At 34.5% G+C, this 15,000-nt stretch overlaps 1 protein-coding gene across 11 annotated transcripts in view; it reads right to left on the bottom strand.

The window, feature by feature from the left end:
• Positions 1-15,000, bottom strand: part of FOXP2 (forkhead box P2) — a 536,551-nt gene that overhangs the window by 45,909 nt on the left and 475,642 nt on the right. For all 11 annotated transcript variants that reach the window (XM_081243526.1, XM_081243523.1, XM_081243529.1 and 8 more), the window contains 2 exons: positions 4,036-4,249; positions 2,175-2,279 (listed from right to left, as the gene is read on the bottom strand). In XM_081243526.1, the coding sequence (XP_081099652.1) occupies positions 2,175-2,279; positions 4,036-4,249 (319 nt within the window). The remainder of the gene's footprint in view (positions 1-2,174; positions 2,280-4,035; positions 4,250-15,000) is intronic.

The following is a 15,000-nucleotide window of genomic DNA, read 5'->3' as shown; positions in this document are numbered from 1 at the left end:
CATTATTACAAAAGAAAAGCAAAATCTTCTTTCCAAGAAAATCTGTATTAGTGGTGATACCTTCTTCAATTCACTTTCCACACAGACACTAAATCAACATTTTTTTCTGAATAACTGAAATTAATTTGATAAAACATTTTGTTTCTCTTCAAATTTCCCACACACTTTTAAGAAAAAGACAATACTAGTATGGAAATATGTCTAATATTTCATTTCAGTACAGTACACTGGCATTAGTTCTATTAACAGAATTTATCACAGATCTCTGACTTACAGAATGTAAGCATATCATAACAAAAATGGACTAAAAGAAAGGCCTTAAAATCTACTGTCATTTGTTCTGTCATCCCTATAAAGTTAATGGGTTGGAAAAATGGTCAGTCTTTGGAAACAAAGTTGATATTTAATTGAAAGGAAATGCTTTTTTAGTTGTTAACTTCTTCAGTTTTTCAAAAATACTAACTTGAATATGAAAAAGACCCATGGAGGGTAAAATGAGAGTTCATATTTATAAGCTTGTTAGTAATAAAAATAGGTATACAAATCTGAGATGAATAAAAATGCTCCTTTCCATGTGCCATAAAGGAAATCATACTGAAACAAAGACATGTATTTTTTTCTTAAAGCTTTATTTTGAATTTTGTCAGAAACAACAACTTAGAGCAATAAAATATTTGGTGACTGAGCTAGTTCTATGGCTTAAATTTCCATACTGAAGAAATAGCAGCAATAGTCCTCTAAATAACCTTAATGATAAGGAATAATATAACATATTAATAAGGACTCATATATTCAAATGAAGAAATATGAAATTAGTTCTTTAAAGAATTATATTCTTATATCCTGTCTTTATTTTAGCAAATGTTATTTTTCTTAGAGAGGAAAACTTTAGCAAAGTTACTTAACATTTTAAGAGCTCTCTTTGCTTAGAACGGTCAAATCAGTTTCCTATCCAACAAAATGGTAGCTCACAACTGTTCAGGATAATAGGAGTGCAAATTTTCATTCAAGGCCATGTAGAAAATCCATAATAATATAGGAAGCATTTTTTTCTTTTAATTGGTCAGAAATAAAAAAAGGTTAAAAAAATCCTTGTGGAAGTCTTACTGTAATTCAGTTATACAGTTATTATTATGATGCCAAGTACTTGTGCCTTGTTGTTAAGGTGCTTTTGCTCTATACTCTGTAGTCTACCATTTGTAAACACATCTTTTTGATGTTTCTGCCAACATTCTGGCAACAAAGCAGTGCAATTTCAAATGAGCTAATTAACTTAATTGTTGATGAAGCATGAAACAGTTCATTCACCCTGTTAGCTGCTCCATGACAACATAAGAGTCTCAGCCTGTGAAGTTACTCATCTCCATAAACCTATCTGTAGCTCTCTGTTTAGATCTCTTGTATACTGAAATTGTGCGTGGAAAATGTTTCATCAAAGATGCATATTCTCATTTGAAAAAGAACCTCTTATGAATTAAAAAAAATTATCACTGTATGAAGAAATTAAGGATACACAAAGTTGATTTTAAGCTAGAGAAGCCATATAATCTATCATACAAACATAGGGCCATGTATGTTTCTTTATGATTCTCAGGGCAACAAGTAACAACATGGAGAAAATACCAACTATCTTAAAATTTTAGTTATTATTAACTTTCAGTTTTTTATTCTTGCTGTTAAATAAATACATTAAATATTTTTAAAGTAAGAAATATAAAGTCTGCAATAAAAATATACCTTTAAAATCTGTCTTTTGTTTAAATATATGTATGTGTGTATATATATATATATATATATATATATATATATATAATATGACTTCTCACATAATGTTACTGGAAATTTTTATTGAAACCTTGAAATTTAAGTGAATCCAACAAACACATCTTCCAGTTATTATTGACACTGCTATAGTAAGGCTACTTCTTTTATCATTCATTCAGAAACTTTTATTGGATGATTTGTAAAATGTTCTCATGAAAATGTAAAGAGGAAGAGTTAACCGTCTTAGCCTGACTTTGCTAATCTACTTGTTGGAACACAGAGAAAACTTACAGTGTGCCTTACGATGGACCTTCATTTTCTTCCTTCAGCTTTCGTTTGTTTATTTACAACCATCTGCTTAAAACTCCCATACAATCCACTCCCTCCCCTAAAAAAAGTAAAAAACCTACTTTAAAAACTGTCCAAAGTCTTCACAAATGCTTTCACAGCCTGGCCATTTGCAAACTCCATGGCCGTAGAGAGTGTGAGAGGCCCCAGTCTCCTCATGTGATGAGCTGCAGCAAAAGAACATGGCATCAGATTGATCTCAAAAAGCCATAATCGTTGCAGGCTGCTAGCGCCTGTCAGGTTACGATCAGTGACAAACAGGTCAAAACAGGTCAATTCAGCTCAGAGCAGTCAGAAAAATTTAATCGTTCTATTGAATAGTTCAACTGCCAAGGCTAGATGATGTTCCAATTAGAGGAGAAATAGAGCCAAAGATGACTGTTAATAAACGATGAAAAACTAAGAGGTCTGTATGATATCATATGCTAATCCTGCCATATGACCTTAACGTAACATTTACCTCTAAATAAAACTATATATATTCATATGTGGTCAAGTGAAAAAACCCTGTGTTTTTAAGAAAGTAATAGGAAAATCACCATAGATTCTCAAAATGTTCTTGTTAGGGAAGATACGGACCTTTAGAATCATTTACATTGTTTAATATTTATGTGCGAACCATATATGTTTCTGCTAGTTACAGCTGACTTAAAAATTCTACTTTGGAACGGTATTTATTAGCTATCTCTTTCTACAATTATCCAAGACTTTTGATAAGTGAGTATTATATCAGATAGACAGATCCTAGAGACATCAACCAACTTCTGAACTATATAATCATCAAATTACTCTCAATTAAAATAACAGCATGAAAGCATTCAAAGGCATACCATTTTATAATAATGAAAGCTAACAAGAAAAAATTTTTATGATACTTCTAGGAAGACAAAAAACATCACCAAACTATAGCATTATATCTTAAACTGTACTGTAATTATATGTATGTTTCTTTGAAAAAATATTTGCTTAGGGGAAAGGGTTTGTGGCACCTAGGCAGGTATTCTCATACATAACAGAACACTATTAATCCACTCCACTTAAATATGAATTTTACAGCTATATATCATATGAGACTAAGCCATTCTGTTAAGAAGCCCTACACTTATGCTATATCTTTCAGAAAGACAGTTTTCATATTGAGCAATATTTTAGCTTCTATAGTTTATGTAAATTACATTAAAGGACCTGATTAGATAACGATACACCTTCATAAATAGAACTAAATGGACAAAAAAGTACATGGGTGATCCTTTTACAAAGGCAGTTTTTACACAACTTAAATAAAACAGTAAGTTGAAAAATTACCTAATATAATGTACTCAGTGTTGGTAACTGAAATCAAATAATTTTTCTTTATGAATATTCAGGCAAATTTATTTAGAAAGTTACCATCATAAGTTCATTTTTATTATATATTTATAATTCCATCATGCCACAATAATAAAAAAGGCAAACCAGATCTTCTATCTTCTGGTTTATTATACCTGTGTTTATATGTTTATGTGTATCTATTCTCTGATTTGTAAACACATGTTTGTAACATATACAAGGGGCATATATATGCATCTTTAATTATTTGAAACTGGTTAAGTTTTAAAATGGTAAAAATGTTCTCATTTCAGCAATCAGGTTAATCACAACATCTTAGCCATAAAAATATATTGACACAATAATTCTGCATGCACTTATTAACAAATAACTTTCTTCAGGAAATTCCCCACTCTATCCATTAAACTGCTGGTCTCTGAACTGCTTTTTTTCTAATGAAAATAATATAAATACAAATAATCTAAAGGTTTCTATCTATTTAATTAGTTGTTCTACACATTCTGCCCCTGTTAAGTACAAATCATTATTTTTAGTTTCACAAATGGTGAAGTAAAGTTTGGTGATATGTAACAGAATATATCTCCTGAGATTTACCTGTCTCGCCTTGCATTTAGAACTGAAGACTGTCCATTCACCATGGAGTGATGGGTTATTGGTGGTGACGCTTTGGAAGCGGTGGGGGAGGTAGTCGAGGAGGAATTGTTAGTAGTGAGGTCTAGCCCTCCATGCTTAATGCCGTTGTCTTCCATACTGTGAACTCCAGTCACTTCTTTCCATAACTGCTGAATCTCAGCAGGACTTAAGCCAGCTATAAAGTGAAAGAAAGCTCCACTAATATAACAAAGTAAATTTCATATAATGAGCTTAGTATTATCACTGGATTAAGGCCAACCACAAAAGTGATGTTACCAGAATTATTAATATATGATAATAAACCACTTTATACCATCAGCACTATCGTTTTCTCTTCAATAATCAGTTATTTGTTAAAGACTACCAATTCAAGAAGAGTACTAGAGGGCTTCCCTGGTGGCGCAGTGGTTGAGAGTCCGCCTGCCGATGCAGGGGACACGGGTTCCTGCCCTGGTCCGGGAGGATCCCACGTGCCGCGGAGTGGCTGGGCCCGTGGGCCATGGCCGCTGGGCCTGCACGTCCGGAGCCTGTGCTCCACAGCGGGAGGGGCCACAACAGTGAGGGGCCCGCGTACCGCAAAAAAAAAAAAAAAAAAAAAAAAAAAAAAGAACAGTACTAGAAATAATAGTATTGGGAATAATATCAAGAATCAGTAGAAAAAACACAGCAAGTTCCATTTGAAAATTAAACTATTCAGCTTTTAACTTTTTAACTATTTAACTTTATTCAAGCTTTTACTTATTGCTAGTATGAAGTTTTTATCAGTGAGGAACTGAAAGAACATTTGGAAATAACACATATCAAAAGAAATGAAGGGCTTCCCTGGTGGCGCAGTGGTTGAGGGTCTGCCTGCCAATGCAGGGGACATGGGTTCGAGCCCTGGTCTGGGAGGATCCCACGTGCCGCGGAGCAGCTGGCCCCGTGAGCCACAATTACTGAGCCTGCGCGTCTGGAGCCTGTGCTCCGCAACAAGAAAGGCCGCGATAGTCAGGGGCCTGCGCACCGCGATGAGGAGTGGCCCCCACTTGCCGCAACTAGAGGAAGCCCTCGCACAGAAACGAAGAGTCAACACAGCCATAAAAATAAATAAATAAATAAATAAATTAAAAAAAAAAAAAAAAAAGAAATGAAAAAAGAAGTAAGGTGGGAAACACAAATGTCAGGGGAAAACAGCAAACACTCAAGTCAAAAGAAAAATAGATTTGACAATTATCTAGTTATTTTGATCTGTCTCAGAATGGCCAAGGAAATAACTGAATTTCATTTTGAGGTCCTGAATAAGCCAGTATTCTAACTTACATGGATCAATTAAGCAGATAATATCGAAATTTCTCCTTCATTTTATGACTGATAGAATAAATCAACTACTCATTTTAAACAAATTCCTGGCTCAGATTATGCAAATTTACCTGACTTACGATGAATGAAAATAGAAAAGCTAGGTACAATACTTTAGTTTTTCACTGTAATTTTGAAATAAGGAATTGAGAGACTGTTATTTACAGTATTTGACTTACAAAACATTACTTATATATGCCAATTTCTATGCCTTCATATATTCTTTATATACCTTATGCTCCTTAATCCTTACTACAGTCCAATGGAGCTGATACTTTTATTGTAATCAATTTATTTACAGATAAGGAAGCAAAGTGGGAGAGAGGTTCAAAAATATATCTAAGATCACAAAGCTTATGTGTGATAAAGCTGTGATTTAAATCCAGGCAGTCTGACTTGAATGCCTTTGCTCCTAAAATATTTTATTAAAAATATGAAAACTGCTGAATAAAGATATACAGGAAAAAATGGACTTGTAATTATAATTGCTATCATTTATTGAGCATCTACTATATTCTGGCGCTATACATTCATAATCTAAATTAACCTCACCTGACATTAGGAATCATTACATTTTATCGATGAGGGCATGGAGGCTCAGAAAGATTAAATATGTTGCCCCAATCACTAAGCTCATAACCAGTGGACAGAATTCAAACCTGATGCCCTGGGGGTCCAAAATCTATGTTTTTTATTACTGTGTTCATCTACAATATCTGATATAAGGATGACAGTGCTAATCAAACTTCCCCTGCCCCTCCCCCCCAACATCAGATGCTCTAGTGATGCTGATCAGTTGAGAGCTGTGTGAGAGTGAAGTGGCATGGAATAGGCAGGGGAGACTGGGGAAAGATAACAGAGTATGATAGTGAGGAGAGCTCTCTCACCCCTACCCCTGCAAGTGGAAAAAATCATTGATCTAGACATAGTGGTAAGTAGCCCAGAGCAACAGAAGAATTCTCACTGTTCCAAACATAACTTCTGGTCAAATTATTCGTCACAGTGGAAACCTTAAACTGTTATGCCTATCACAATTTCAAACAGACAGTGTTACTGAAAGCTGTCATTCTGGTGATTCTGGCTCCTCAAGATTTTAAGACATGGCCTGAGACTAAAGACAAGACAGGGTAACTCAGATTCCCAAAGTTACTAAAAGCTGTTTTTTTCTAAAAAAGAAGAGGATGGGTTAATAAAGAAAGGTATTTCTGTTACATAGGAAATAATTTCTATATAAAGATTGCTTTAATTCTAGCTTTAACCTGGGATACTGAAACTTTTCTGACCATGACTTTTTGTTACCTGGCTGCATGTGTTAGGTGTCCTAACAGCAAAACTCCACCAGTAAATCCTTTTCTGTGAGAGCATCAGCACATCGTCTGCATCAGAACTCTCTGCTGCCTCTCTGCTCCACCGTCAGCTCTTGCCTGGACCACTGCTACAGCTTCCTGACTGTCTTCCTGTTTTCACCTTGGCTTTGGCTAATTTACTTTTCATCTATCAGCCCAAAGTTATCTCTCTAAAGGTAAATGAGGTCATGGCACTTCCCCAACAAACCCTCCAATGGCTTTCCAGCCTCCAATGGCTTTCCAGCCTCCAATGGCTTTGAACTTAGAGACAACAACAACAACAAAAACTTACCATGGCCCATGAGGTGCTGGCAGTTATTATTTGGCTCCGGCCTGTCTCTCTGACCTCATCCATCGCTATCTCTCTCCGTTTCATTCTGTTATACTAGCCTTCTGCTCTTTCTCGAATGCATCAAACATTTGCTCCCTTTCGAGCTTTCCTCTGGCGGCCCTCACAGCCTAGGCCCCTCTGGTTGCAAATCTTATCACGACTTCTTCCCTCCCTTCTCTCAGGTGGTTCAAGGGTCACCTCCTGTAAGAGGTCTCTGCCCACACTTATCAACCACTGCCCCTCCCCACCTGCCTTTTATCGTGCCCTTACACCTCACTCTACTTTATTTTTCTTTAGGGCATTTATTGGCCCCTAAACTATATTATTTATTTGTTTTACAGTCTCCCTCCACCATTTTCTAAGAGCAGGGATTTCTTATTTTACTGGTAGACCCCCCAGTGCCTAGAACAGTGCCTGGTATGTGCTCAAGAAATACTTGTTGATTTAATTGATTAAAACGGGTTCACACAGTTCTTGAAGACATATCGGTTTGCACACGGAAGTCCTGTGACTCTTAAAGGGCACACTATTTATAACCATTGCTCTCCTATAAAGCCAATGTCTAAAGAATTATAAATGGTACTAGTTGATTCTAACAGACTGAGTGGCTAATAACATTTTATATTTTGGCTAAAGACTCTTAGATGTTTTTTGAAACTATACCAGTTGAAGATGTTATTAATAATTTAGTTTTTGGATTTTATTAATAATTTAGTTAACCTAAATATCCACTTCCCTTCTAAAAGTAGAATTCCATTATACTATTCACTTGCCTTCAAAATTAGTGGTATCGCCATGATATCACAATGATAGGGTGACAAACAGTAGGAACATAAACATTTGATAAATAAATAACCTGCTCATCATCCAAATAACGATCCTTAATTAAAATAATATTTTAAAAATATTCAATATTTATATATTTTAAATATTTACTTTTAACTATTTTAAATAAGGGACAGAGAATAAATAATGTCAAAAAGAGATTCCTGTTAGTGAAACTAGCTCCCCAAAGCATCTACATATTAGAATCACTTGGGGATCTTTTAAAATTTCCAGTGCCATGACCATAGCCCCAACAAATCAAATCACAATTTCTAGTAGCTTTTGAAGCTCCACAGATGATTCCAATGTACAGATAATTTGGGGGGAATTTGTTTTTAAGTAAACTATTACATTGCCCATGAGACAAAGTTTTCGCATCAACTTGCTTAGCTATTTTCTATGGATACAAAACTATTTATGAAAATGAAACAACTAGCCAATCCATTTTGCAGCATTTTGAAAGTTTGGGGAGTTTTTTATGTTTTGATGTTAGGCAAGAAGTAATTTACTTTTTCAGGCAGTAACTGTGTTCTATGGAACAGTACTCTCTAAATGCTGTTAGTCTAAGAGATCTCAGAAGTCTGTTGTTTCCATCTTGGAGACCCGTGATTCATGTTAGCAAGTAAAACAGTTCTGAGATATCTGTCTAGTAACAAAGAAAACTTGAGTCTCTTTCTTTAACTCAGTGTTTTGCAAATATGTTTGAAGGAAAAAAATTAACTCAACAAATTCTTTTTACAATTACACTAATTTATTTCAGTTTTAAATACCAGGTATAGGCTTAGGATTCAAGTGATCTCCAACCCAGGCCCTTTCCCTGAATTGCAGGCTGCCTATTTGGCCTCTCCACATAATCCTAACAAATTCTCAATTCTTACATGTCCAAAACCAAGCTCCTGTTTATACAGCTCCTCTGACCCCAACTCACTCCTCTAGCAGGTTTCTTTGTCCGTTTTATTTAACAGATACTTATATAGTGCTTCTCATATGCCAGTTACTTTTCCAAAGGCTTCATACATAATAACTAATGTAATGCCCAAACCACTATTATTGTTTTTATTATTATTATTACCATCATTATTTTCATTTTAGACACTGAGGCACAGAAAAGTTAAGTAACTTGCTCAAGAGCTAATATGTGGCCGAGTTCCCCTCTCATTTTCAGGTCATTACTCACACAGCCCCTTCCCAGGACTCCTTCCCTGGCTACCTTGTATACAAGTTCAACTCCTCCCATCTCCTGTGGTTGCTTAATTTTTTCCTATCCTTGCTTTTTAATTTTTCTCCTTAACAGTTACCACTATATATTTTACTTGACTTATTGTCTGTCTTCTACAGTCTGTCTTGTTACATTTTTTACACTAAAATGTAAGTTTTATGATGGCAGAGTTTGCTGTCTGTTTTCATCATGGCTTTATCCCCAGCACCTATATGAGTGCCTGCAGTGAGTAAAAACTCAATGAATATTACTTAATAGAGCTGTTCAGGGACTTCCCTGGTGGCTCAGTGGTTAAGAATCTGCCTGCCAATGCAGGGGACATGGGTCTGAGCCCTGGTCCAGGAAGATCCCACATGCAGTGGAGCAACTAAGCCCGTGTGAAACAACTACTGAGCCTGTGATCTAGAGCCTGTGAGCCACAACTACTGAGCCCACACGCCACAACTACTGAAGCCTGTGCACCTGGAGCCCGTGCTCCTCAACAAGAGAAGCCACCGCAATGAGGAGCCCGTGCACCGCAATGAAGAGTAGCCCCGGCTTGCAACAACTAGAGAAAAGCCCACACGCAGCAAGGAAGCCCCAACACAGCCACAAATAAATAAATAAATAAACAAACAAACAATAAATAAAAGAGCTGTTCAATGGACCAGAACACTATTGTAGTGGCAAGCACAATCCGGGAATCAGTGGACTAGAGTATCACAGAATAATAGTCAACTTAAAATCTTAAGTGAAGATTATTCATTTTTCCTTTAAAACATATTTCAAGGATATACACATACAATACCACTGCTGAAAAGTTTTATAATTTCATAATTTAAAAATTCCGGGCCCACAAAAAATTGAGAAACCCTATTCTACTTTTGTATGGTGACTTGGGCTTCATTCACTGCCAGGACTACAAATAAGCATTAAGAAGTTTCTTTTTCCAGGAGTTGAGAGAATAAAAAGAAGAATTCCTAATCAAATTGCATATAATATGACAGATAAAGCAATTAAATAATCATTCTTTATTTCTAGAGTTAGAGTTTGCAGAATACTGGGTGCCAAGCACTGTGCTAAGAATTAATGAAAATTTTATCATTCATATCTAGATTATACATTCTTGGGGCATACAAGGGGTAAAAGTTTCACTTACTGGTAAAAATTACATGAGCATCTTTTTCACACTCAAAAATAAATGATTCTTTCCATGTCCTTTTATTTTTTACATCCAGTAATTACTTTTTAATATTAAATAAATAATTTTAATATAGTATGATATAAAGTCAGTCTACTGTGAATTTTTAATTGACTTATATTCTAGGGTTATTTACAATTAGAAGTAATAAAAGTGAATTTTGGTAAAAGTATTTGTATTATTCATATATTTTATTGAATGATTTGATATTCAATACTTGAAATTATTGAAATATTATCATTAATTTTCACTTTTCATCTTAAATTTTGCATTTTGAAAAACTAGTATATACGCATGGCAAAAATAATTGAATCACAGAGAAGGGTATGCAGTGCAAAATTAAATTTCCCTACCAGCCCTGACCTCTGGGTCCCCAGTATTCCTCTCCAGTGGCAACCATTATTCCAGTTTCTGAGCTACCTTCAGAAAGCCAAGTATTCATTTATAATTTGCCAAACCTAACATCTTATTGATCTGTATTTGACTAGGGGCTTACTATAACCTGTAGGTAAAATGCCCATCTTTAAAATGTACTTTCAATGACAGGTGTACCTAATACACATTTCATCCAAATGCTGAATTACAAGAAGTAAAAATAGCTATTTGGCTGAAACTGAGACCAAAGGCAAATATCTCCACCAAGGAAAGAATTTCTGGGATACAGGAATATATCTGATATAAAAAAAATTCCTGCTATGATTTTACTATGAAAATTTTTACAGGCTGCATTTTTACAGTTTGGTATTCTATTACAAAAACAATGATATCTTATTTTTCTTGATCATGACATTTTAATGTGGCAAAGTTGACGTTTTCCTTTTAAGTCTTCCCTCAACACATAAAGAATTGACAAATAGAACTTTTTTTTAAACACAGATGGTCTAAATGGTATTAAACCCATTTTAATATATGTATGTTAGTATACTAAACAATTCTACAACAATTAGAATTATGATATAATTTAATCTCCCTCTTCCTATCTCATTTAAATTTTCTCAACAACTAACTCAACATATTTTTAATATTTCCCTATGTATTTATTTATCCCTAAGTTAGTTTTTATGCATAACAGCATTCACAAGTGACTTTGCAAAGTTTTATTCCAAGCTGTAATAAATGTACCTTCAAACTTTAGCTCATTGATGTTGTTTTCAGCATGTAAAACCCCAAAGGAGATTTTCCTAAATTACAAATAGAAGATTTACTGGTATTTGAAAGGGAATACTAAAATGGTAACAACAATTCTGCATGACATACCTTGTTCATAGTGCTAGTGCTGTTACCCTGATTAGATATATGTTCTATGTAAGCCCATGATCACAGATTAAGCAAAAAAATCAAGGATGCCAGAGCAGTGCTGAAGGAGCCATTTGGCTATTTAGATTTCCATAAGCAAAGCATGAAGTCCAAGCCAAATAGCTGACTTTGGCTGAATACTGATGCCAAAGAAAAACTTCAGCACAATCCTAACTCAGCATGAAGGACAATATTATATTTTATTTAAAAAGATATCATTTTCTTTATTGTTCAACAGATTCCAAGCTCATCTAGTTCTACAAGGTGTTAGTTTAAAACAGGACTGGCTGGTTATCTAGCATTCCCTGTTTGGTCTTTCAGATTGGTAATGAAAATGTTTGTTTTAGATAGATTCTACAAATTCAAAAATATTTTAAAGGTTGTAATTAAACATATGTACACATATACAAATAAATATGTGTGTGTGTGTGTATATATCCCTATAGTAATACTAAACCTATGAATATATTGTGTATTGGGATACACTGACTTCTATCTTATGTCAAAAACATGTCAAAGTTTAAAGTGCATGTCACAATAATTTCCTATTTTTTCACCTGTAGACAGTGGTACTGAGTCATGAAAATATGTCACTAATTAATTACTAGTTGATATTTAAAGTACACATTGTATCAAATAGTTTTATAATCAGTATTTTATTCAAGACTGATTTACAAATCCATCCTTTTTTGACTTCTGTATACCTACAGTCACTCTATATACATACTTAGAGATCGTAATTTAATTGCTTATTTCACATTAAAATCCAATATTATAGTAATGTTCATGATGACTTGAAATGCTTAATATTTAAAATGCCTTACTTTAAAATGATAAAATACATTACATCATTTTGCAATATAGAGAAAAATGTCTGTAAATCTCATCAAAATTATGATTTTGTTACATCTATCTGATTCTCATGTACATATTTTTAGACAGTTGAAAGAAATTGTAACTTTAAAAGTAGTCTGAGCAAGCTGTGTTAAATCATGGGGGTAAATATTGCAAATATAGCATATTTTTAAAGATACAGTGAGAATATCATCATTGCATGTTAATCCTGCTTGGTTTTCATATGGCTATTATTTGTGGCTAATCAGCCAACCAAAAACCTGAGGCAAAGTGAACTGAAAATTGATAAAAAAAAAAAAAATTAATTGTCCAAAATAACCAGTAACTGAGGCAGAAATGATTCAGCGCTTACATTATCTAACAATTATTTCTTCACTTTCTCCCACTCTGAGATTCCAGAAGAGTACTATGAACTTATGTTCCTTTACTGTAGCTGGTTTATGACACACTCTGCCTGTGTTTGGCTGATGGGACTCTCCACAATGGCACTTTTCGCACATTCATCTAAACAGCTGAAAACACAATGATGACTTCCATCTTTTTTGTTTGGACCTAGAGATTATCATACTAAGTGAAGTAAGCCAGACAGAGAAAGACAAGTATCATATGATATCACTTATATGTGGAATCTAAAAATAAAAAATGATACAAATGAACTTATATACAAAACAGAAATAAACCCACAGACACAGAAAACAAATTTATTGTTACCAAAGGGGAAAAGTGGTGGGTAGGGATAAATTAGGAGTTTGGGATTAACATACACACACTACTATACATAAAATAGATAGCCAGCAAGGACCTACTGTATAGCACAGCGAACTATACTCAATATTTTGTAATAACCTGTAAGGGAAAAGAATCTAAAAAATAATATATATATATATATATATATATATATATATATATATATATATATATATATATATATATATATATATACCTGAATCACTTTGCTGTACACCTGTAACTAACACAGTATTGTAAATCAACTACACTTCAATTAAAAATGTTTCTTAAAAACTACACTTTCTGCTCAAACCCAGATATGTTTTCAGATTTACTTCCTTTCCCTCAATGTTCTCCATTCTGTGAGTTTTATTTCTCATATATCTTATGGAGAATACAAATAGAAGAAAGTAAGTGGTGATCATTTTGTTGGGTAGAGAAATAGCGAATCACTATGTTGTGCAGATCAGGAACTAACCCAGTGTTGTAGGTCAATCATTTCATGATGTATGTAAGTCAAATCATTATGCTGCACACCTTAGTTATACAGTGCTGTATGTAAATTATATCTCAATAAAACTGGAAGGAAAAAAACAAATAGAAGAAAAAAAGGAAGATAATTCTATCAAAAGAAAGCTCAGAAATTAGAGAAAATTTTCATTTGAACACTATTAGAATGGTTATATCATAATGAATTTTCTTGTTCGCAAGATATTTGTATGCTTGTTTTGGAAGAATGGGCTTCCCTGGTGGCGCAGTGGTTGAAAGTCCGCCTGCCGATGCAGGGGACACAGGTTCGCGCTCTGGTCCAGGAGGATCCCACATGCCGCGGAGCGGCTGGGCCCTGTGAGCCATGGCCGCTGAGCCTGCGTGTCCGGAGCCTGTGCTCCGCAACGGGAGAGGCCACAATGGTGAGAGGCCCGTGTACCGCAAAAAAAAAAAAAAAAGTTTAAGAACTACTGTTAAACATGTTTAAACATTCTTGAAATGTTTGTTTGAATGGTTTTACTCAAATAAAATTATATTTCCCTACTGAAGAGAGAAAAAAACCCAGATCCCAAATATAGACTTTATTTAAATTTTACTAAGAAAATCAATGACATAAATTTATTGCTTCTGTTTTAGTACAGTTTCTATGAAAGAAATCTATATTTACGTTGAACTAATTTATAAACGTCTTTATTTTTTAAACCTTCTTTCTTTGTCCTCAAGTTGTATTTATTTTTCCAAAAAAACAATTATTTGTGAATAGAACATTCACTGCTGTGGTGACACTATGGTTTATTCCAATTCTCTTTGGAATGACACAGAAAAGTGGGTTTATTGCCTTGTTTTGCTTACACTATTTTTTTTTTTTTTTACGGTAAGCGGGCCTTTCACTGTTGTGGCCTCTCCCGTTGCGGAGCACAGGCTCCGGACATGCAGGCTCAGCAGCCATGGCTCATGGGCCCAGCCACTACGCAGCATGTGGGATCTTCCCGGACCAGGGCACGAACCCGTGTCCCCTGCATTGGCAGGCGTACTCTCAACCACTGCGCCACCAGGGAAGCCCCTTTTTTCACTATTTAAACGTTATGTTTTTTGATTTCCTAGGAGTGATTCAGTCAGGTGAATTAGAGGATCTGAAGTCAAATGAAAGAGGAATTCTGGGAAAAATAAGCCATGGAGACAGTAATTTGATAAATAAAGAGAAAAACATTTACCACAATGTTTATAATTTAATGTGCCCCAAATAATAATTATGTGTATTTAAAAGACTCTTTTATTAGCCTAATTATAATTTTTGTATATTTAATTGTTCTTGATT

Source organism: Mesoplodon bidens (genome assembly GCF_964165515.1).
Source record: "Mesoplodon bidens genome assembly, chromosome: 9".
NCBI classification, from domain to species: Eukaryota; Metazoa; Chordata; class Mammalia; order Artiodactyla; family Ziphiidae; genus Mesoplodon; species Mesoplodon bidens.
Note: the sequence above shows the minus strand (reverse complement) of the source record. Positions and strands in the feature narration are given on the sequence as shown.